Consider the following 23,882-nt stretch of genomic DNA (forward strand, 5'->3'; position numbering starts at 1 on the left):
AGAAGCTGCTATGTTCAGCAGTGTCAGACGGGCCAGACTAGCCATAATTATTAAAAAGAAAAACATGCCAACTTTCCTCTCCCTTGCTGACCATTGTGCATTGAGTTTTACTGACATACCTTTTGGGGGTAAGTTAGGGAGGTTGCCAAAGGCCTGCAGATTACTTTCTGACAAAGTCCCAATTCCTAGTCCATAAGCACCAGTCTGTTCTGATCTTTAATGCAAACCCCTTTGTTTCCTGTGGGCCAGACTGCTAAGAATTGAAAGGGGTGAAATGGTGTGAGCAGTCTGCTTCTGGTGCACTTCCTGTCTGAGGACAGATGAAGAAGTGACCATCTTGGTGCTAAGTGAAGGCCAACTGTCCTATAAGAGGCAAACTGAAACTTTAGCCAAACTGTGTAAGAGGATCCCACCTCCTATCGTGACCAAGTGTGAGACCAAACTCAGAAAATGGTATATGCTTGTCATTTAGGCCAGGTGGAATAAGAATTCTTTGCCCAGAGTGAATGTTTAACAGAAAGATGGAGCTTTCCTTTGGTATGGACTGTGGTTATGCTGAGGTGGGAGTTGGAGACGAGAGCTGTAAGCGTTGGCCTCTTTGGGTCAAGTCTCCAGGCCTCACAAGGTCCCCTGTGGGGATGCTGCTATTTCTAAGATGCAAATTGCACACTTCCTAGATTTTGTATCTGTGGATTTGAATAAGGGAGGGAAAAAGGGACAAGTGCTTGTACAGTCTGAAATGGACCTCAATGGTACTTCAAATCTTTTGATTGTTCCTAAATAAAAATGTACATACATTTCACTTCTGCACTCATTTTCTAGGGGGTCTCAGACAAAAGGTTAAAAAATGTTTCTTGGGGATCTGTTGATCTATCCTGTGGGCAAAATGCCCATAAATTCTGACGGCCAAGTGAGGGAATCTCCTTCCACTCACTGTTTCCAGATTGCTGAGCTCACTGGAGTAGCTTCTGTGACAAAGCAGTACAATAATTTGGAAACTGTACGGGAGAGACAAAGGCAAACTGTCAGACCTGGAGCTCAGGCATCCAGTGAGAGGATACTGGCAAGGTTTTTTTCTTTTTCTATTCCTGTGAGATGAGTTGGCAGCAGACTTGTCATTTGTTAAGAAGGGGTTGGCACAAGGACCAGGGGCCTTCTGGACAACCACAGCTAATACCACAACTTCTAAGAGTCAAAGCAACTGGATTGTTAAGGTGGCCTTAAGAACCTGTGGTACAAGAAAGGGATCCCTGAAATAAAACGACCTGGGGTAGACACACATCCAGTTAATGGTTCTGATAGCATCTACATACCAGGCAGGGCCTGTTCTTGTCAGGGCTTTTCCAGAGGCCAGCTCAGGACCTGGGAAGCAGTTATTGATGCCAAAGAGCTGGTCCTTGGGAGTTAGACCAAACTGGTGTGAAACAATGGAGCTTACCCGCTGAGCCCCATGGTGTGCAAACTCAGACACTACCTCACTTTGGACGTACTTGGGTGGCATCAGCAGTAGTGCCAATGGGGTGTGAGTGTGTGTGTAACTTCCAGGTGGAAAACTGAATGCTTACATTTGACTCCCTGGGCATAAGTAGCCTGGGGATTATCAAGAGATGACCTAGGGAGAAGAGAAATGTCAGTAAGACAGTGCCTGGTTCGTTTAAGATGTGTAGGTATGACCTTGTTTTGTTCAGAGCTAGTTTGCTGGGACAACCTGGTACCGTTTTGTTCCCTTCAACAGCACCAATATGATGAGATGGGCAAGCTGAAAGACAAGTGAGTTTCTAGCCCCAGGCCCAGCTGTCACGTAAAGTTTAAGATGTGCCTAGTCAGGAGGCCCTTCCCTTTTTTGCTGTGGCCAGGTATTTGTTGAGTTTCCTTAACTGAGGCCATAGACTGCTCTTGCATTCTTCTCACAGGGCACCTTTCATTCCAGCCCTGGGGCAGTAGGCATAATGTACCTGATCTTGTAGGCACTTGCCTTCTGTGTACAGTCCACTGGGTGACGGCTGGTGAAAGTTAAGTTCTGCCATTTTGACTCATCTACTTGTCCCTAGTCTGCCAGTCACCTAGGAGCAAGTATACTTCTCTTTGCCTAGGCTTTCAGTATCACTGACTTCAACCCCACTTTTGGTTTCCTCCATCAAAGTCTGAGCCCACTTTCTCAGTAACAGGGAGCCTGTGAATAAGACTCATGCAAGAGCCCCGGGTAGTGGTATGTTCAGGTGCTCAAAGATGTTACCAGGACTGAGACTTTGTGGCCGTAACTCAGCAGATGGAAGGCAGTGCTACCCAAGTTGTGTGGGGACAGAGCCTGCGTGCACTGGGTGAGGCAACCCACATCCCTCCTGAGTCAGTCAACACTGCTCAGATCTGGAGGAGTGTCATTTGACACTCACCTTTAAATTGGTTCAACTGAAGGAGACACATTTTCCATTAGGCAGAAGGATCATTTTCAGTGAAAGATGAAGGCAATGTGGCAGAGTCCAAGACAGGTGAGCTTTGGGCCTGGGAAAGTACCTAGGAAAGGTACAGCTATACCTCAGGCCATGTTCCACAAGGACACTTATTCCACAAACAGAGGTATGTACTGGTAAAAAACTGGTCAGCACTGGCAAGCCGCAGACATTGTACAGCCACGCAGACAGCCCCTACCTGAAGGGCCAGCACAGACCTCTCCTTTCCCTGATAAGGAATGCTGGGCCACAAGAATCTGCAGCAGGAAAACAGGGATCCCAACACACCAATAAATTCCCACCCACCAACTCATCTGTGGGGAAAGAACACCCTCTTTTCCACAATGGGGTGGTGAAGCTCCAGGAAGAAAAGTCTCAGGTCTGGAAACTACTGCTCTTTGACACGGGCCAGTCCAACTAGTTCAGCACATGGCACACACTGTTTTATATTCGGTGAATCATTTCTGCTCTACACTAGCAGAGACTGAAAAAAACACCCTTAGGAAGGGTCTAACTGTTCTCAAGGCCTAAGAGTTTGGTTGCAAGTTATACAGACAAAGAGTGGCACATCTTAATGCTCCTTTTTCAAAATGAGAGGTTTTTATACAATGAGGAAGGGGCTCTGGTTGCTTCCTGTTCACCACCAAAGCTGGCTGACCATAAGATCCTGGGCTTGCTCCCAGGCAGGATGCGCTCCATTTAGCCATACCCTTGGAAGACAAGATGGCAGTGGATGGCCTCATACCTCCTGTTACCCCAGAGGAGGGAACATCTGCTTGACCTAAGTGTCCAGAAACTTCACACTGGCTTCTATTGTCCAATGATCACCAGGACAGGCTTTCCGGAGACCCCCCCTAAAACCACACAGGTTAAAGGAAAAAGGACATGAGGATGATTTATTTGGCAGTCAGATCTTAAGAGGGCAGCAGAACTAGCAAATGGCCAACCCTGAGCCCAAGTGTGGGCAGTGGGTTTGCATGTGCTGAATGCTGGCTATGCTATGAGGCACCTTTATGCCCACTGGCCTGAAACACAGCCTCTATCTTTAGAAGAGGGGGCTACCTTCCCAAACTTTCCGTCTCCTTCCCTGCACCCTTCTACCAGCTAGACGGTGCACTGAACTAGCAGCTTCATTCAGCACCTGACTGCCTGGCTCCACCTACCCAAGAGGTAGGCAACTCCTTAATCCCCTTCTCATTCCTATGGGAGAACATACTGATTCTTCACTGCCTTAAAAATAAAGAAACTCACTGGGGCGGGCACTGCCATTTCTTCTCTTCCCAGCCACTCCTCCATGGGACAGTGCCTTGACATTATACACGGAGCCCTCTCGGCACAGCTGGCAGCCATGCTCAAGGCTCTGCTCAGAGGTTTCCCTACGAGGGTGAGGAGCAGGTGGAGTGAATAACTTAGTTAAGATACCACTGAGAAGAAAAATAATACTGCTATTTTTATCATGATCCCCTGTATCTTTCAGGCTGGGTAGTGTTCCCAGCCATGGGCAATGTGCCCTTGTGCTGTGTCCTCCTTGGGCAGGGCTGAGCACTTCTCCACCCAGGGCCTACATCACTCCATTCTGTCTCTGGGGTCAAACTGCCGAGGCATCTACCCTCTCACCCTGCCCAGCTGTGTTTTTAAAGCTATAGGACAATGTAAACTTTGTTTCCCTGGCCCAGCAAGGCTCCTCCTCTTCTTCCACTCTCAGGAATGTGAACTGCTCCTTGAAGCCTCCTACACTGCCAGCTGAGGCAGCCTCTCTCCAAAGGGCTTCAGCCCTGCTCCTGGCCCCACAAGATGGGGGAATCCATCTCCAGAAGTCAGGGCCAGACGTGTGTGCTTAATGCGAGACACGGTACAGTTTCTGCCTTCACCTGGAGTTGGGCCTGGAGGCCCAAAACAGTACATCTCATTAATGGCTTGGTTTTGTCTAGCATACACCACTGGAATCCAGACTCCAGGCTCCGAGACCAGGAAGGCTGCCACAGTAGGCACCTTCTGAAGAACCCAGTTCACGGCATTCCACGAGGCGTGCAGCACCTGCTGTTCTCCATCGAGGCTGGGGCACAACTAGAGGCGGTTGTCTCCATTGACCCGAGTCCTTCTTGGGGTCCTGAGTGGAAGGGAAGAGTGTCCTTATTGGCAGCAAGGCTTTGTAGTCAAACGGAACAGCCCAAAGCCACACAATTAGAGCTTTTCTTACCCAAGAGAAAGAGACACTGGTGAAGCAGGACCTAACCTCACAAAGCTAGTCTTCTTTGCTATAGCGTCCCTCTTCCAAGGTGCACCCTGGCCACCTTCCCTTCCACCTTCCTCACCTTCGTTCTCGAATGTCAAAATGGTCTGCAAGATGCTCCTGGGAAATGCGGAAGTCCTCAAACGGCTGCTGGTAACGGGCTTCAAAGGAGCCTTCCCGAGCCCGGCTATGAAACAGCTGGTTAGAGGCATCTGAGCCCCGCTCCCGGAGGGATGTACCGCCAAAGGGACTGAGGTCTCCGTTCTCCTGCTCAACAAGTGCAAGAGTACAGGGGTCAAGGATATTCTGCACCTTGGGAGGGTGTTGTCCTGCTCTCCACCCACCCCTGCCAGTTACCTTGGCAGGGAAGATGTCAATCTTGATAAGCAATGAGGCCAGCTCCAGGTCTTCGCTGTAGTTGTTCTTCAAAGGCACTGCTCTGTATCCTAGGAAGAGGCAAGCCTGGCCCTCAACCCAGGAGGGCACCAGCAAGGGGCCCACCCTTCCTGGCAGCAAGCTCAGAGGGCACTGTGTCCATGAAGAGTCCTCACCTGTCTTCAGGCCTTTTACTGGAAAAGTGGCCTGAGCCAAGAAGTTCTGGTCACTAAACATGTCTTCCTCATACACCACAAAGCGGAGGAAGGCAAATTCGGGGTTACTGATTTGGAAGTGGAAGGGCTTGGCTGGCCACACAGGGTTCAGTCCATTGTCCACTGTGAAAGCAAAGGCAAAGAGGTCAGACCACCTCTAAGAGGATGGGGTGACTGTGAAGAGAGGATGTCAGCACTGTCAGGAGGAGATGAGAATGGTACAAGGCAAAGCTCATTTACCCACAAACTCTGTCTTCTGCTTAGTGTTGTCATACTCTGCTCCAGCTACCTCAATTTCCACAAAAGGACACACAATGCCACGGCCATTCTTCGGCAGATGCCGGGCCCCCAGCACCTGTAAGGGAAGCTAGGATGAGGCTGGGGTTGTCTTGCTATTCCTGACATTCCCATTGCTCAGGCTCAGGCAGCAAATGTAAGGTGGAGGCAGTGCGCCCTCTGCTGGGCTCTAAGAGGTCTAGAGCAGCTGCTGTCATAACAACTTTAGCCACAAGTTTTATGTGAATTTTGCAATCTATTTCGTGTTAAATCTATGTGTTTCACTATGGACATCATTCATTCATTTGGTACACGGGGATTGAACTCGGGTCCTTGTGCTTGCGAGGCAGGCAGTGGAACCACTGAGCTAAATCCCCAGCCTGACATCTTTTAAATTTCTTCTCCTTGGAAGAACCTCTTCTCCGAAGGAGCAGTTATGTTCATTTGTAGCCCTGCACTCTCATCACAGATGTGCCCAGCTCAGCCCATGCTTCCCTTACTCCTTCAGGACTGCTCACAGCCTCACCCAGCCCGCTTCTCCACAGTACCAAGCTGGGCCTTGTCACAGCTTTCCACTGGGACATGCGGGGGAGTGCAAGGGTTTTTCCAATGGAGGGAGAATTCTGGGAGCTTGAAGGCTGTTGGTCACTCGTGATCAAGCCCAGTTCTTGCTTCACCCTGCGGCAGACCTGTACTTTGTTCACCACCACTTCTAGCTTCTTGCCTATCCTCCACTACCTTAACTCGTACAAGGCAGTGGCTTTCCTAGCTCAGCTGCTTCTACACTGTCACTGGGATGAACATTGCCCCACCTAGCTGATTCTCCACCTCAATGGACAACTTTACGCCTTCCTCAAGCTCAAGAAAGTTCAGCTCTGGAGCTCTCTCTCCCACTCAAGACTCAGACAGTGCTGCTCTGCTGGCTCTGTGCCCTTCCCTATTTATGCTGACCAGCCCCCTAGCTTTGACTCCTGGAACAGTCTCCAGTCTTGGCAAGTTCAGTATAAACATTTCCAAGCTAGAAGTAGCCCTTTTCCCACCCTGAGGCCCACAGATGAGCACGACCCACCTCGATGCAGATGGCGCATGGCTCCAGCCCACGGAGGCTGCTCTTGTCAAAAGGGTCAAAGGCCTCATCTCTCATAGTGCTTGGCTGTAGCACATAGCCACAGTGTCCACCAGCCATGAAGAGGGCCTGATTCATCTGCATAGGCTTGTCTGCAAGAGCCAGGTTACATGCATTCCAGCCCAACTACCCAGGCTCTCCTCCCCCTCCCCACCCTGCCCACAGGGGACCTCCTCACCTGGGGTCTGGAAGTTTAGGGCCACAAGTTGACTGCCACAGATCCACATGGGCAAAGGATCATAATTGGAAGAGTCTAGCCTCTGGCCCTTTGGGTAAATGCGGGAGAGCTGCAGCCGATTATACTGGAGAAACTTCTTGCCTTTGGCCTTGTTCACATATTTCTCAGCCTTGGTTTCCGGGAAGGACGACATGTCCCGGTAGCAGGCACGTTCTGTGCCAATTTCTGGGCCAAACATGAAGAACACTTACAGCGCCTGCTCCCCAAGCAGGGGTGGAGGGAACCAGAACCCTCCTCTTGCACCAGCCACGGAGACTGCCTGGACCACCAGGCCCCACCATTTCCCCAGTAACCATCCCCTGCCACAGCCCTTACTTTCTTCATCGAAGGGAACAGGCCGACAATAGACAACAAGCTCGGAGAGTTCCAGTGCGATCTTCTTCCTCCGTTCCATCATCTTGCCTTCAGTGAGCTGGTGATACACACAAGGCCCTGTAGCCCCAGGCCAGAGCCCTGCCCAGGAGAAGGAAGCCCCTGCCAGCCTTGGGTGCACTCACACAGCAGGTGTTTTGGGACCATTTTCAACCTCCCCTGTACCTTCCAGATCCCATCAGACACTTAATTCCTCTGTCCTCAGCCTCAGCCCAGGATTACTGTTCTCTGTCCCTAAGGGCACCCTTGACTTTCAACCTTCTTATGGGTGAATTCTTACCATCACCCATGTCCCAAATGACCTCTTGGGGACCCAGGGGTTGACCATACCCCACTGATACTTTTTGATTATCCCTAAACTAGCCTCATCACTGGCTAAAACACCGCCTCCTAGTTACCTGAGACTGTTCTAGAGACCTGGCTCAGTTCTGTCTGCGCCTGAGGACAATTCTTACCACCTCAGTTCCCTAATTGCAACATGACCACCTCGTCTGCACGCCCAATCTCAGCACACCCACTCCCATTTCCTCTCCATGGAGCTCCATTTGTTCTCATCTTCTCCATTGAGACTTTCTTCCCTTTCTAGCTAAACCAGGATCTGGTCCTTCAGCCACCTTCTTTATCCTCCCATGGCATATGCCTGACAAAATCCTCAGCACCCCAACCCTTCTCTGCTTCTGTGCCTGGTCTCCAGAGCTGCCAGAGACATGCCCATCAAATGCACTGGCTAAGACTCCAAGCAGGAGTCCCTTACTTGAGAATGCTTTTGTCTGTCCCCAGGCTCAATGGGAAAGGCCTCCCTCCTCCAGAAGGATGGTCTTTCCAACCAACCTTGGGCTCCCCCACCACTTACCAAACCCCAGTCAATCATTTCTCACCCATAGCTGGCTGTTCCAGGCTGTGTGCTGCCCACTGCCAGCCAACTCAGCCACACCACAGCAGTATCCCCAGAACTAAACCCCATAGGCACTTTCCACTTCTTATCATACCTAGCTGCACCTCGGTAGCCCTCAACATGTCAGACAGAGCCTTACTGCTTCCTTGGACCTCCAGCCTCTATGCCTGCCCTTCCTGGGCTCACTTTTCTCACAGGTCTCAGAAATCCACCCATCCTCTCCCTACCCTATAGCACTTCATCCCTCCTATGTGCCTGCACTGTGCCCAGGGCTTCTCTCAGCTCCTGCACATGCATCCAACTGCCTACCAAGCAGACTCACAGAGATGACCCATGGTATTCCAAATTCAACATCTCCGAAGCATACTCTATTGCTGTTTATGTGTCTGTTTCTTCTAGGTCTCTATTTAAGGCAGGAGCCATGGCATGGCCAGCACAGATAGTCGCCCATCCTTTGTTCTGAGGCCTGGTACTGAGAGCTGGAGGCTTGGGCTACCTGAAAGGCCCCCCATGCTGTCCACCCAGGCCCCCACCAACACATTCCAGGCTCTAGGAGGCTCTTACCCTGGCATCTGCAGTCTGAGCCACTTCACGGATCTTTTTCACCCAGTCCTGCAGCTCCTCCTGTGAGTCAGCTGCAACATCCAAGGACCAGTGGGCCACTGATGCCATGCTGATGGAAAAGACGAAGAGCCGGTTGTTCTTCCCCTCTGGACGGATAGCTGGAAGAGTGAGAAGTAAGAGCTGACTCCACACTCTGGACACTTGACTCAAATGAGTTCTGTCTCATCCCACTTCCTCCTTACCACACACCATGAGTAGGGGAAGACTGCTGTACAGGCCCATTTTATGAGTAAGCTGCCACTCAGACACAGGTCACTGCCTGTTGTGAGGGAGCCAGTGTACCAACCCTGCTTCAATGGCTCATGCTTCTTCCTCGGGCCACATCTCCCACCCAACGCCATCTCCAAGCCTGTAATGTACCTGCGGCCCAACCCATTAGGGTTGTGGCTGTCAGCCAGCCATCGGCATCTTTGCTCTCTCCTGAGTTTGACTCACTCCAGTGCTCAGCATTGGGTGAGCATGCAGGGGTCCAAGATGGGGGGTGACAGAGGGAGCCTAGGGTATCAGGGTCATCCAGAGTATGGGTAGAACTGGGAGTGAGGGCAGCCTTTCCTCCCAGAAGCAGGAAGAGCCACAAAAGGAGCTTGATTCTAAGGACCAGTGGGCAAGAGAAAGGGACGGGGGCTCACCAATCTGACAGGCCGGCACATCTAAGACCCCCCGCAGCAAGTCCCCCAAGGGGCTGTTCTCATCCAGGTGCTGTGGGAAGCAAACCCCGTGGGATAGTCATCATGGCTGCTGGGTACGGGAAAAGTTCTTGTGCATGTGACAATACATCTCGTCAGTGTACCTGCAACTAGCTATGGGTTGCATGGGTCTACCAGAGACCACGGGCAGACATGCAGCATGGGACTAGCATTTGTGCACTCAAGCAGGCCTGACCTGTTAGATGGGTACATGCAGAGGAGAACCTGGGGACAGGGAAATCCTACCCCTCTGGACTCACCTCTCTCTCAGGCTCCAGGGCTGCTGGGTTGACCATCTCTTCCACATAGTTCGATGGGAACCACAGCTGTTTCTTCCCGCCATAGTCCCCTCGCCACCTATGGGAGGCACAGGTGCTAACCCCAGCAACTACTCCAAATTCCGAGAAGGGTATCCTTAGCTGGGGCTCCCACATTTAAGCCAGGCCAATGCGGACACTGCAGGTGTATGCAGGGGACAGATCTTCCACAAAGTTTATGGTTGAAGCCCTCTCAGAACCAGCACTACCAGGGCCCTTGACTCCTCACCCACCATATAAGACTCTCTGGCCCCAGGGACCAGGCTCACCAGCCTCCCTCTTGCTTCTCTACATTCTGGATGATGGCACTCTTGGTGAAGGTCAGTTCATCCTCTCTCTGGGCCTTGTAGTCAAAGAGAGCCTTGACGGCACACTGCAGAGGTGAGACATGGGAGTTAAGCACATGGGCCTCCCTGCACTCCTGATGAGGCTCATATCTGTACAAACCACAGGGAGGTGCCCCAGCCAGCAAAAGTCTCACCTCTGCCCTGCAAGCAGCTTGGAGACAGACAGGATGGGGAGGAGGCAGCCCCAGCACAGAGGCTCCTGGCCTTCCAGATAGAGGTATGCAAGCCCCACCTTGGCTAGAGGGTAAACCTCCAGTCTCCTCCCAGGAGTCAGGTAGGAAGGGGGTGTATGCAGTGGCCCCGTACCTCCTCCCTAGGACTCAAGAGTCTTGGGAGGGTAGTGGCTAGGACCCTATCATTCCTCATCTCTGAAGGCCTCACTGGTTGCTGAGGAGAGTGGGTGAGGAATCGGGCACTGTTTCCTGTGACTTAGAAAGAAGGGTGAAAAGCAGAAGATCCTCTCTGACAAATCTCTAAGAGGGAGACGTAGCCAGTATGCCTCCCACCTCTGCCCTGCATCATCCATAGAAGAAATAGGGCTCATATACCCCTAAGGCACAGTCTGCATCACTGCTGACCCCAAGGGACAGAGGCTAGGGAGAGGGTCAGCCCTGAGAGAGCTGTGGTTGTTCAGCAACCACACATCTCTCACAACCTCTTGGGCTTCAGAAAACCACAACCACTACTTCTCCACACAGACCACAGAGGGACCCGAAACACAGAAGTACATGCCCCAAACAGCTGGGGATCCCACCCCCACCCCATCTTCCTGTACTGAGGCTGATCTGTACCTTGAAAGTTGGCATAGGGTTTGCCTCCACATAGAAACCAGGGTTGCGGCCCTCATACAGGGCTCCATAGTCAGGCTCCTGGAAACAGGACACAATGGGATGTATTTATGATTCAGAGCTACGATGAAGAGCAGCTGTTAGCTCCCATGTGCCCCTACCCCAACCTTGTCCCTCCCCATCAGGCTATGCAGTCTGTCCCCTTCACTGACACTGGTCCACTAGGATCCGAACCTTGGGAGGACGGTCTTAAGGGCCTAGCCTCACCCTTGTGCCTCTGCACATTCTCACCCTGAGGCCAACCACATGATTCTAACATCTGTACCTTGCCTCCTGAAGGCCCAAACACCAATTGCTCCTGAGATGCATGCAGCTAGGACTCCCATGAGTGGCTGAGCTTGAAGTCAGGAAGAAGCTCCAACCCCAGTGGACAGCAGGTCTCTGACTACTTATGTCCACCGATGACAAGTCTTAATTCATCTTTCTGAGATGCCTTCTACCCAAGGCTGTTACCCTAGTCCAGGGCGCTTGTCAACCCCTACATCATTCGTCTTTCCTTCTTCCCTCACTACTCTACCTGCTACAGCCCCAAGAAGACATCTGTACAACCATACTTTCCTCATCGGGGACAATCTGGTACATGTGCACCGTTTTCCCTGCCTAGGTTCCAGGACTCTTCACACTGCTCCTTGGCTCACAGGGACTCTTATGCTTGAATGTCTATCTCCAATCTTGCAGAGACACTCAAACGTTACTCACTCTATGACATCCTATTCTATTCATTTTGTGGCCCTCAATGAGTCTCTGGGACACTCCAGGGAGTGCCAGAAATACCCCAGGACTTGCTGTCACACACAGCAGGTTACTCAGTGACCATTACATCTAGTGCTCTCTCTAGACTACCCTCCGTGCACCCCACACCCCCCAGCCTCCTCACAGCTGTGCCAATCTTCTCCAATGCCTCCTCGTTAATGGGGTAGCGCAGCTTCATTTTCCGGTACAACGGGTGCTTCTCATAGTAGCTAATGAGGTCGACAAGGCTGTCAAACTCTGAGTTCCCCAGCATCACAGTCTGGCCCTCCTGCTGGACACGGCAATGCTTGATCTTGCCCTCAGCCCTTCATAAGAACAGGACAGTCACAACTGGGATCAGGAGAGCACAGACCTGGTGAAGCCCTACACCCCTCCAACACCTGGGGGCTGAACCCTCACCGAAAGGAGATGGCATATGAGTTGGGCTCATTCCGTTTCCGCACCAGGAAGGCCCCATCTCGGGGTACACGCATTAGCATGTGCTCGGCCTGTGCTCTGGTCAGGCTTGCATGGTACCACCTGAGGAAAGGCACAGTTAGGCCCCGGCCAGCACCACCTGTGACCCTGCCTGCCCCCGTCCCTGCACTTACTCTTTGCTCTCATGGGCATTGGTCTGTGGGACAGGCTCTGAGAGGCGCATCTCAAACTCATTGCAGCGCAGGGGCACTTGCTGATAGTGCGTGATAAGGTCATAAAGAGAGTCAAAGACGAGGTTGTCTGTCAAGAAGAACTTGGGAGTCCCAGCATCTTGCCGGGAATGGATCCGGCAGTGCTGGACTTTCCCATTTCGCCTGAAGGAAGAGAGAGGATGGAGGGGAGGATGAGAAACAGGCCAAGGCCTGTTACACCTCAAGCGAGGCATCAAGTTTCTCAAAGGAAGGCCAGTTTCCTAAGGAGCTCAGGTAAGGACAGTCCAGCAGGAGGCCTTCAAACAGGCTGAAGACATGAGTGCACACATGCATGTATGGCAAAGAAATTACGTTCCGTGTAAAAAGCCTGGAACAAAAGGCTCAATATTAACCGTGGTTTAGTCTGGTGGTGTTTCAGTAAGTACACACACTGAGCACACACGACACACTGGAGTGGTTACCAGAAGGACAGCGTGTAGTCACCCACGAAGGTCTCACTCTCTCGCACTAGGAAGGAGCCATCAGGGGCACCGGTCTCAATGCAGTACTCAGTGAGCAGGCGCTCAGCGATATGCCGTCCATCTCGTCCTGCCCCAAGCTTCCCGTGGAACCATTTCTCATTGGAGTGCAACTCTGTGCTGCCACTGACCTGTTATGAAGGACAACAGTAAAAATATCCAGGGACACTGCCCCCATCCCTGACACTGCCCAGCCCTGACCCAACTCACCTCCTTGGGTTCCTCCTCATCCTCATTGCCCTGGTCACTGCTAGTTTCCTCAGAGTAGTAGATCTTGCTGCTGGTCAGAACAAAGTAGTGGGGATACCATTCCTGGAACAGACCAAAGGAAGGCTATGAACCAGAGACTCTCATCACTTTGTCCCACCATGCCCAGCCTAGCCTGGGCCTCACGTGATTAACAGGGTCCTCCAGGTAAAGGATGCCATTCTTGATGGAGTTGCTGATGTCATTCTCAGAGTACATCACAGATGTGGGCACCTCCTCATAGGCACTGCCCTCAGCCAGCTTCTTATGCTGTAACAGATTAACATGCCGGGTTATGGCAATGCTTGCTACAGTCCTAGCCCCAATCTCCACACCCAGTACTAGAAGCCCTGGACTGGGAAAGGTGCTGAGAAGTGGGTTCCTCCCACCATATTCCACCCCACCTTGATCAGGATCTTCTTCTTAAGCTGACTGGGTGAGGGGAGCCCATCAGCGGCAATGTCCACAGGCTTGGTGAGGAGTGTGTCCCCAAGCACCTTCTTGAAGTACTGGGCCATGTTCCTCTGCTGGGCAATGCTGCAATGGTCCTCTATGGACAAGATGACTGGGTACCTGTGGGGCAGGTAAGTGCAATGACACAGACCCTGTAATGCTATGGGGCCAAGGCTCAGTCCAAACAGCCCCTCACAGAGCAAGGAACCCGGGGGCCAAAGGCCTGCAGGCACCTTGTGCAGGGCAGTTCTCTCAGAGGCAGCCATAGCTACTATTCCACAGCAGGAGGCTATGGAGGGCGTGAGAACCAAGGGTTAGCAAGAACTGCAGAAGGAAGCCTGAGTTGGCCCAGTTGTGGAGGGTGCTCAGCAGTGCAAGAGACTCCACACTAGAAAGATCAGAAGAGATGAAAAGCAGCCCCCAAATGTAGCTACTTGGGGTCAGAGAGATCAGTGGTGGGTAACAGGAACTAAGGAATGGGTTACAAAAAACAAAAACAAAAAACAAAAAACAGACAATTCTTTGGGCTGCTAAGGAAAAGGAGGTGGTAGGACATTGGCCTAATGAGACCAAAGTTAAGGAAACAGTTTTTGAGGATGAGATGAGCATGAGTGCATTCAGAAAAGGGCTCATAAAGAGGGGCAAATATGCAGGAAAAAGAATTTCAGAAACAGTGGCTCAGCAAGAAGCAGGGAAGAGGTGAGGCCAAAAGGAAGGATAGATATGAAGGCAGGGGGAGTGAAGGCAGAGCATGTGAATGACAGAGCTGGAACCAAGTTTACCCCTGAGTCTTCCACCCCCGACTCACTCTGAGGCCACAAAGGCATGCTCCTTGATGGTGTGAAGGACATCTGAGAACTTGATCTTGGTGGTGAGGGTGTGCCCATGATAAATGACTGGCATCCCATCTGGACCATCCCAGCAGTCCACTAGGAAGCAACATCATTATGGTCATGCGAGCAGGCCTCCCGCTTTCCCTCCCCAGCCCCTGACCCCCACGCACACTCAATGCAGCGACAGCCCATCCGTAGACAACGAGCATAGGCTTCCAGGGAAGACTCGCTGGAGAACTGGTCCCCAGTCAGGTACCTGAATAGGCAAGGAGAAGCAGGCATGGTCTGGTGGTCCCTCCTCCCTCCCAACAAGAGGCTGAGAGGGGCTGAGAAAGCCACACTCACGTGTTGTGTGAGGAGGAGATCCAGTAGTGGGAGAGAGGATTGTTCATAGTGTCCGGGCACACTGCATCCAACTGGGAGTTCCACACACTGTTCTCTTTGGAGAAGAGGAAGGTGACGAACTGTCCAGGAACAAATGCGGAAGGACAAGAAGTAAGCCCTGGCTGCAGCCCACAATGGGAGACGGGAGTAGAAGAAAGTATTCTGTCTCCACTGGGCTAGGCAAGGTGGACAGTAGGTAGGAACAAGATGGCATCTCTAAGGAGAACCCAGTTCCTGAGCCCAGGTAAAGTCTGGTCACTCCATCTACTGTCTTGAACAGAAGGGGTAAAAGGTGGGGCTCACCTCATCCAGGAAGAAGTATGGCTCCTCAATCTCTCTCAAGGGGTCTCGAAGGAAGCTGAGCATGAACTCTTGTACCTGGAGCCGGTCAACAGCCCACAGCTCCTGATGAGTGAGGAAGGAGATATGGAAAAGGCCTCTAGTCAGCGTTGTCCAACTTCTCAGCCTGAGACCCTAGCCAAAGCCCAGCCCAGCCCAGCCCAGCCCAGCCATACCCCTTGGTACTCAAGGAGGAACTGCTGGAACTCAGGAAGAGACACTCGACAGAGATCTGGCCGCTCCCCAGACCTGCTGTGAGAGAAGGTAAGTGCCTGGCAGCCAGCTGGCTAGCATGGTTGATAGACAAATGGGGCCCTTTAAAAGCAGAACCCAGCTCCTGGCCAGCATGGCTGCCCAAAATGGTCCACCATGATTCACCCCTCCCACTGCTTCTGACCTAGAGCAGGAACCACCCAGAAGAACCCCATCTCCCTGCTTCAAACCAAACCTCAAGGTGCTGGTGTCCAAGAAGGGGAGGTCCATCTGTAGGAAACAGAACCTGGTCAGGGCAAGAGCCCCGAGAAGCCATGCAGGAAAGGGGCTCTCAGGAAGAGAGGCTAGGGAAGCAGATGAGGGCAGGCAGGCCTCGGGACGGGAGCAGGAACAATAGCACCCAAAAGCTCCCAGGCAGAGGGTGGCAAGGCTGAAGCAAAAAGGGCTGAGGATGGGTTGGAGGAGCAAGGGCAAGGACAGGGGAGGGCAGGTGGCTCATGCACCGTCTTCTGGGCGCTGTACATGAGGCTGCGGTACAGCTGAGCAAACTGCCCATAGGTTATGTCTCCACTGCGCTGTTCCAGGTCCTGCAAGGTAGAAAGCAAAATTGTCTATCAGGCCCTAGGTCAGAGACTTCTGGCCTCCTTTTCAGTAGACATTCCTGAGAGGCATTTACCGTCAGCCGCTCTCGGAGAAAGCGCATGTTTGGGACCCTGTAGTTGACCTGGGACAGCATGTTCTTCAGGTCCTTGGCTGATATACTGAGAAAACAGAGATATCCCAAGTGGTGTCATTTAACTTCTTATGACCTCTGACCTATAAACTGAGACCACCTAGGACTGGACAGAAGTAAATAACCCTGTGTTGGGAACCTGGAGTCCTGAGGGTAAAACCAGATCAGAACCCATGATGTGATCAAGGGAAGTTCCTTCCTTTCTCTGGGCCTCAGTTTCCTTATCTGAGAAAAAAAAAAGCCCATGATACTGGCAAGAAGTGATCAGGCTCAGCAAAGCAGGTCAGACATGGAGGAAAGAAAAGCAACCTCCGGCACCACTCTAACCAGCAGTCCTCCAGCTCTCCTTGGCCTAACAAGGACAGAAGGCAGCGCTCATTCACAACTGTTTGGCACCAGGTTCCCCATCCACTGCCCACTGGAAACCTCAGGACCTGCAGTCCCAAGGATCAGTGGACACTACAAGTCCACATTCTGTCCAGAGGTACAGCACATGACATAGTTTTGCTAGCGTCTCTCATCAGCTTGTCCCAAGGTCCTTTTTTGCAGAAAACTACTGTGCCAAAACTTCCTATCCCACCTAAGGCAGCTTGGTCTCCTGGCTCTCTAGACAGCTGCTCAGGGGACAGATATTGGTCTGGTTGCCTCTATCCACCTGCTGGGCATGAGGCACAGTTCAGCACCTACCGATCCTCACGATTCCGATCTACAGAATAGAACTGCTTCCGGAGCCACCTGGAAAGAGAGAGAAGCTTGAGGGGAGGGCCATTTTTCAGTGAGGGTAAGCCCTGGGGAGGAGGAGAGAGGAGAAGGTGGTATTCAGGCACACAAAGGTGTCCCTAAGTCCCTAGCCCTAACCACATCAAGTGCAGTTGTGTGTACCTCTCAATCTGCAGGGGTGTGGCTGCCTGCATTGTGTCCTCCATCAGCCAAGTTAAGCCCTTGATCCACATGTTCACTTCATCCTCAGATGTGGCTGTAAGCCAAGGATATGAGTTGAAGTGAGGGCACACACCTCCTATTGAGCCAGCGGCTAGCAGGCCTTCCCCTTATGTACCCCCTACGTCTTGTAGGCCCCTGACTCCCACCTTGCAGGCTCAGAGTCTTTAGGCGGAATTCCATTCCATAAAGGATGACGAAGCAGTGTGACTGATCTGGCCGGAAAGCAGGGTCTTCTTGATAGCGATCAAAGTCCCGTGAGGTCTTTCCTGGGCGGATCTCCTTGATTTCACGAATATCAACTAGGAAGGTAGTGAAGAAGGAGCCAAGGTCAGGATGGAGATTTCCAAAGTCGGTACTAAAAGGAAGGCAGCCTGGCTTCCTCACTCATTTCTACATTCTCTCAGGAAGGGACCACAAAGAAAGATACCCCCTTTTCCCTTCCCTAGGAGCAGAGCCCAAACCACTCAGGCATCCTAGGTGATAAAACAAAGTTAAGATGATCTAAGGAGAGACCTTTGCTAAGGACTAAGAGGTGAGATGGGGGTATACAGGGAACAGGGAACTCTGTGGCATCCATTTCCCATCTTTGTTCCTTTGTTGAAAACAAAGCCTAGATACTCTGACCTAGAAAAAGAGCTATGGGCACACAAGGCACACATATCCAACCATACGTCCCAGGAGCATGGCTGAGCAGGTCCAGATGGGCCTGAGAATCCGTGGGAGGAAACAGGTTCAGGCCCAGAGAACTGGCAAATGCCCGAAATGTCCCAAACCCTAAAGATATCTGCACACAAGACTCAGTAAGAGGCCTAGTTCTCCCTAAGGCAGCACTGTCCAAGCACAAAAGCCATCCTAACCCTAGCCCACTGTTTGGCCTGGGACTACTTCCTTATTGTAGCTATCAAGGGCCCTCAGCTGCTTCCCTTGCCCTCGCACAGCAGACTGGGGAACAAAATGCAAACAACCTGCCTTGGCCACTAAATGGATTGAAAATGCAGAGCACCTTTGAGCTAAATGACTCATTAAGTATTTTATCATCTATAAAGCAAAGAGCTTGACTGAGTTTCTCGAGAAGGCAGGGTGGCAGGAACACACACACACAAACACTCACACACAGGCTCTGGGGTGAGACTTGACTAGAATCCTAGGTCCACCTCATGTTAACTATGTGTTCTCAGCAGAGTGATAACCACGCTGTCCCCCATTTCACTTGTGCACAACTAACAAGCAAAAGCATCAGGAGGATGTTCATGACATCAGCACTATACATGGGAGATGGAGGGAGTTTTGTTCTCTGACCAGAGCTTGCTTCAATGCAGACGCTGTGATCTAAGACCTGGAGAGACCCTGACACTCTCTAGCACAAGGAGGACCCTGGCTATAAACTAACACTGTCTGTCCCCTGGGGCTGGATGGGATACCGGACAGAGGGCAGACATGCCAGCCAAGGATGAAAGGTTTAGAGAGGATCAGGTCAAGTGGAAGCTTGGCTTAGCTAACAGGAATGACTGTGAGCTCTCCCTGAGCTTGGGAGCCTTTTAAAATGCTCTGACCCAACATACATACACACACACACACACACACACACACACACAATAAAATAAAATGCTCTTACCCTAGAGTGGCCTGAAGACTTGGAGCTCTGCCTGGCCAGCCCCTACCCCAAGAATCTTCCCAGCCCAAAGGGCCCACTAACCTGGCTGCAAGGTCCTAAAGTCCAATCTCTGCTCTATTCCTGTCTTGTCCCTATAGTCACAGTGGGCCCCATCTATTCCACCTGGAACAGTGGCAGGGCTTCTGGCTCTATCCCATGTCTCCTGACACAACAGTACTGGTTCTCCCCACACCCCAGCCCATTCCCTTAGCAAAAGCCCTCTGGCCTGTCTTTGAGCTGAGAGGCCTGAATTTCTTGCTAGTGGCCCAAATCCTAGATCTCAGCAACCACTAGACTTTCCATCCCTCCTCACTTGCCCTGGAGGCACCATTCACTCCCTTACTAAGGCTGCCACTGTCAGCCTAATAAGAACATGCTATCTCTGTGGCCTTCAAGTGTCTTCACCATAGGGGCTTAGAGGTTTACCTCCAAGCTTTGCCTTCCCATCTTCTCTGCTCCATCTAAACTAAGCCAGATCTACACCCAGAACAGCCAGTGCTTTCTGTCCCTACTTCATTCTGGCCTCTGGCCTAGCTTCTTTCTCCCAGGCTCAATTCTCTCTACCAAAGACCCAAATGAGAAGCTCCACCCCACAAATCATTCTCTTGATGCCTCATGCTGCTACATAAATGGATGTTGCTCATGTACCCCAGGCAAAGCACCTACAGTGCTTGCTGAATGAACAAAAAAAAATCCAAACAAACAACAACAAAAAGCAGTCATACAAGTGGAGGAGGAGCAAAGAAAAAGGGATAGAGTAAAAATGAGGCATTATACTCAGATAGAAAAAGGGAAGGGGAAGAATTGGGTCATAAAGGCACAGTCTGAGAACAAAGAGTAGCCAAACATAGAAGGAGGAGCTTTCATCAGGGGGAAATACCCAGATCAGAAACTGCAGAACCACCACAAACTGTGCCTTTTGAAATAGAAACTAGCATGCTCTTCTGGTGCAGAGCTGCCATCATTCCCCTCCTACACCTTACAAAGGTGTGCACACACACAAATGCATACAGACTAGGGCAGGAATGGTCCATAGCAGGGGCTTTCCCTTCCACTGCCCACTGGGAACCAGGTAACTCCACAATGATGTGGCACTACTACTCCTCAGGTAACTGAATACTATTCAGCAGTCCAAGGCCTGCTGCAGGCCACATGCAGCCACCTCCATACTGTCTTTTGCACATATGGAGACAGGGACACACACAAACAGCCAGCCAGCCCCAGGTGAGCTCCAGCCTACCTGCCCTGTGTTCCTAGGCACTGTCCCACAGAAACTAGTCGGAAGGCAGAAAAAGTCCCTGCTTCAGGTCAGGTATCCCAGGCTTCCAAGCTCCCATTGCCTATACCTGGTTCCTCCTCTCTATCCCATGAGAAGATACTAACCAGGCCCTACAAGTCCTTCAAGCCAAATACACGCTTGAAAGGACCTGGCAGCAGTAAGATGCTCTACCAGGGTCTTCAAAGTACATCCTGGACTACCTGTAGCCCACCTCCCTCCTCCTGCCTCCAAGAACAAATACAGCAGGGTCTTTCTTGATAGCCAAGGCTGGTCTCCCAAGAACTGCCAGCATGAGGAGGAGACTCTAGTCAGGCATGGCCTCTGTCCCAGGTGTGGCTGAGCTAGCCAAACCTTGCATGGATCAGAAAGGACAGGAAGACACCCTTCCAGAAGCCAGGAGGAGCCTAAAAGAGAGGACTATTCAGGGAAAAGAGGACCACGTGCAGCTCAGCCTCTTCCCCATGTAGAATAGAGGAATACCGGGGAAAACAGCCAGGGATACTGAGAGGGCCTTGCTATGCAGGAGACAGGGGAGTGAGAAACTCTGAGGACAAGGGAAGGCTCTCATAACCAGGGAGCCACCCCACACGTAGCCAATAACAGAAGCTCCATTCCCAGGTGGACCCAACCCTAGAGCACAGCCTGGCCTGGCTCCTGCAAAATCACTTGTCCCAGGACCAAGGCTCCCCACCCAGGGCTGAGATGGCCTGAGTATGCTGTTCCAAATATGTCTATGGCAGAACAAAACAAGCTTCCTGGAGCAGTGAGGGACCTGTTCTCTTAGATTTAATCCCCCGAAAATGATGGAGAAATAAAGACAGCCCTTTTTTGGGGGGGCTGGAGGTTACTGGGGATTAAACCCAGCAGTGCTCTGCCATTGAGCTCATGCCCACCTTTTTATTTTTTGAGACAGGATCTCACCAAGTCACCCAGGCTCAGCATGAACTTGCAATCTTCCTTGCCTTAGCCTCCCAGACTGCTGGGGCTACAGATGTGCACTACCATACTCTCTAAACCCTTTTTGAGGGGCCTGGAGGAAATAATGGACCACCTACCTGTGGGCCAAGGGCTGGTGTCACATGCCAGCATTGAGGTCTAAGAACCTTTATACAAGCCAGGCAGCCTGCAGCCCAGGTGGAATCCTGGGGCCTCTGCTCTGCTCCCTGCCCTGGTATAGATTTGCCTTTTCCTGCTCCTTTATGAAGTCTGCCCTGACCATCTGCTTCTTGAAACTGTCAGGCCTAGCAAAGAGAGCCACACAGTCAAATTCCAGCTGTGACTCCTTGGCAGTCCCATACTCATTCAGCCTCAGTTTCTCCATTAGGAAACCTGGAATTTCTTTTACCTCACAAAGTTGCTGAGGGCCTTGCTGGGAACCCAGCTGCTTGCCTTTCTGTCTAGTGTTTGACATGGGGCCTACAAAAGACAGCAGGAGAAGAGACAAGTGTGTGCCAAAGCTAGGCCACAAGGAAAAGAATCCAATCAGCCATTTCCTCAGCTCAAAATGAGGTCTCACAGGATGGAGGTGCTGCGTGGGGAAGAATGGGACTTTTGTGGCCTCATGTTCAGATGCACATGTGTGCTTTAAAAGTCAGGTGTTACTTCCTGAGCCTAAAGCACCCCCCAACAATCTGAGGCACATGTATCCCCACCACCACCACCACCACCACCACCACACACACAGTGGGGTACAGTACTGGGAGCCCAACAGGCCTGAAATCACAAAGACCAAGTCTGTACCCATAACTTCAGACTGCTTTGTGTTTTAGTTTTTCTTTTTTTGTGTTGTTTGTTTTTTGAGATAGGGTCTCACTATGTAGTTCAGGATGACCTTGAACTCACTATGTAGCCCAGGGTGGCCCGGAACTAACATTGATCCTCCCGTCTCAACCTCCTGAGGGCCAGCATTACAGATACATGGGGGGGGGGACCGGGGATTGAACCCAGGTCCTTGTACTTGCGGGGCAGGTGGTGGTATCAGCGAGCTAAATCCAGCCCTGAGTTTTGGTTTTTTGACAAAAGGAAACATGATGCCTGGCCAGAACTTGAGGCCAGCTCTTAGGATTAAGGTAAAATGCCATAAAAGTGAATTTATACAATCAAAGCTTGCATGACCAGGCCAGGAACCCTGGAAAGGGCAGTGTCACCTTTTCATCTCCAGGCCTGACCTGAGACCATGCCAGTAAAGGCACTCACTGTTTCCTCATCTGAGGCACAGAACAAATCCAAGCACTCTGGGAGCTATGAAGCTAGACAGCTCTCAAGGCTGAGAACCTGCTTCTGCAGAAGAGGCCCCACCCCTAGGAAAGCACCAATCCACTGGGTGGACAGAGAAGGTGCGGTCAAGGGGTCAAGCTAAGTGGTGGGCAGTCAGGCTGAGGCCTAGTAAAGGGGGAGAGAATAATGCCCATCAAGGGCCCATACACGAGTGCTAGTTCCTTCCAAGAAGGGCTGCATTTCTTTCTGTCTTGGACTCCTGCTCCCTACCCTCTTCCAGATATCAGGCCTAGCCACCAGCTCTCCTCCTCCCCAACACAATGGGATGACTACCATGTCCAGCAGGGATATGCACAGTGACATGAAGCCTAGGCAGAGTTCCAGGACAGCAGGAACCCTAGGGAAGAGAAAGGGACAGTAAAGGTGGAGCATTAACTTTTTTTCAGAATTCCTTAGAGCTCAGCTCCAGGGAGCCAGGTAATCCCTCCCCAAGGGCATAAACATAGCAGAGAAGTGGAGAAGGCCCACCATGTTTCTATACCATGTTTCAACCTCAAAGCCTTAAATTAGACTCAGTCTTCCTGGTTGGAGCCTGAATTCTTCTAATGTTCCCTGCCCTCACAAAAGCCACTTTCTGAATAGCCATGAAGACAGAATATTCCTACGAAGGTCACAGGGTCATGTGGCAAAGGGAAAATGATGTTGGACCGTACCTTCCTTCCCACTTCTGTGCAGGAGCTGCCGCTATACCAGATCAATAGCAGCAAGGGAGGGGCCAGTGCTCCTTTCCCAAGACAGAGGGAACCCTACTCAAACTGTGGAGTCCAGGTTACATCCACAATGGGATTCCCCAAACACCTGAAAACAGCCAAGCCTGACTTGGCAACCGGCCCCTTTCCCACGTGGGTAAACAGGAAGACGCCATTTAGACAGCTGGATAGAGATCTGTGAGAGGCCCCTACAGAGGATCCTAGACAAGTGTGAATTACTGCTCAAGCCACAGCTACACAGTATCCTCAACACATGTATTACCTAAAGTCTAGATTCTACAGGAATCCCCTCTGTAGAGCAACAAGGAGACAGAGGGTCCAAAAGGTTTTGTCACGGTCACACAGTAACTCACAGCTAACTGGGCTCCTCTGTAGTATCCCCAGAGCAGCCACCAGTCCTGACAGGGTATACAAAGAAAAAGAGGGGGAGTTATAACAGTGAGCCTTCATGACACCCAGGCCAGCCAAACCTCTTCCCTAGGATGCTAGTTTATTCTCATTCACTTCAAAGGTGGCAATAGCATGCTTAGGCCCCAAAGGAAGAAGGGGAAGGGAATCCCCTTCTAGAAAACTCAAAGCTGGAGGAGAGCACAACAGTTACCTACTAAGCTTATTTATTAATTCCATCCTCTGATCAAACACTGACTAGACATCTAACTACTTCACATCAGGCCCAGGGTTGGGTCCTGGGGAAATAGATCGATAAGGCATTTTGGTTCTTGCCCAAGAGAAAAAGTCCTGCCTGATACAGGAAACAGATGGGGAAGCAGTTAACTATGAGGTCACACAAAGCATGGCTCAACAGGGAGATGTCTGTAGTGCTGAGTCTTAAAGAGTGCTCTGTGGCTTTCTGGGAGGCAGATCTACAGAGCTTACCTGTGCATGCTGGGCAGAGGGGGTCCCAGAAGCCAATACAT

The 23,882-nt window shown here is 51.4% G+C and overlaps 1 protein-coding gene across 1 annotated transcript in view; it reads right to left on the minus strand.

The window, feature by feature from the left end:
* Nucleotides 1-2,477: 2,477 nt before the first annotated feature.
* Nucleotides 2,478-23,882, minus strand: part of Plcg1 (phospholipase C gamma 1) — a 33,116-nt gene continuing 11,711 nt past the window's right edge. The window contains exons 2-32 of the mRNA XM_010631407.3: nucleotides 17,192-17,344; nucleotides 16,986-17,079; nucleotides 16,791-16,838; nucleotides 16,047-16,131; nucleotides 15,874-15,957; nucleotides 15,606-15,640; nucleotides 15,334-15,406; nucleotides 15,122-15,223; nucleotides 14,780-14,898; nucleotides 14,605-14,690; nucleotides 14,410-14,530; nucleotides 13,553-13,721; nucleotides 13,296-13,418; nucleotides 13,113-13,214; nucleotides 12,846-13,033; nucleotides 12,346-12,546; nucleotides 12,155-12,274; nucleotides 11,880-12,060; nucleotides 10,946-11,023; nucleotides 10,077-10,180; nucleotides 9,751-9,847; nucleotides 9,434-9,503; nucleotides 8,745-8,902; nucleotides 7,229-7,325; nucleotides 6,854-7,078; nucleotides 6,619-6,767; nucleotides 5,514-5,628; nucleotides 5,235-5,396; nucleotides 5,041-5,129; nucleotides 4,766-4,950; nucleotides 2,478-4,560 (exon numbers count right to left, since the gene is read on the minus strand). Of these exons, the coding sequence (XP_010629709.1) occupies nucleotides 4,518-4,560; nucleotides 4,766-4,950; nucleotides 5,041-5,129; nucleotides 5,235-5,396; nucleotides 5,514-5,628; nucleotides 6,619-6,767; nucleotides 6,854-7,078; nucleotides 7,229-7,325; nucleotides 8,745-8,902; nucleotides 9,434-9,503; nucleotides 9,751-9,847; nucleotides 10,077-10,180; nucleotides 10,946-11,023; nucleotides 11,880-12,060; nucleotides 12,155-12,274; nucleotides 12,346-12,546; nucleotides 12,846-13,033; nucleotides 13,113-13,214; nucleotides 13,296-13,418; nucleotides 13,553-13,721; nucleotides 14,410-14,530; nucleotides 14,605-14,690; nucleotides 14,780-14,898; nucleotides 15,122-15,223; nucleotides 15,334-15,406; nucleotides 15,606-15,640; nucleotides 15,874-15,957; nucleotides 16,047-16,131; nucleotides 16,791-16,838; nucleotides 16,986-17,079; nucleotides 17,192-17,344 (3,656 nt within the window). The 3' untranslated portion in view covers nucleotides 2,478-4,517. The remainder of the gene's footprint in view (nucleotides 4,561-4,765; nucleotides 4,951-5,040; nucleotides 5,130-5,234; nucleotides 5,397-5,513; nucleotides 5,629-6,618; nucleotides 6,768-6,853; nucleotides 7,079-7,228; nucleotides 7,326-8,744; nucleotides 8,903-9,433; nucleotides 9,504-9,750; nucleotides 9,848-10,076; nucleotides 10,181-10,945; nucleotides 11,024-11,879; nucleotides 12,061-12,154; nucleotides 12,275-12,345; nucleotides 12,547-12,845; nucleotides 13,034-13,112; nucleotides 13,215-13,295; nucleotides 13,419-13,552; nucleotides 13,722-14,409; nucleotides 14,531-14,604; nucleotides 14,691-14,779; nucleotides 14,899-15,121; nucleotides 15,224-15,333; nucleotides 15,407-15,605; nucleotides 15,641-15,873; nucleotides 15,958-16,046; nucleotides 16,132-16,790; nucleotides 16,839-16,985; nucleotides 17,080-17,191; nucleotides 17,345-23,882) is intronic.

This window comes from Fukomys damarensis, unplaced genomic scaffold (assembly GCF_012274545.1).
Source record: "Fukomys damarensis isolate Sample0158 unplaced genomic scaffold, DMR_v1.0_HiC HiC_scaffold_22, whole genome shotgun sequence".
NCBI classification, from domain to species: domain Eukaryota; kingdom Metazoa; phylum Chordata; class Mammalia; order Rodentia; family Bathyergidae; genus Fukomys; species Fukomys damarensis.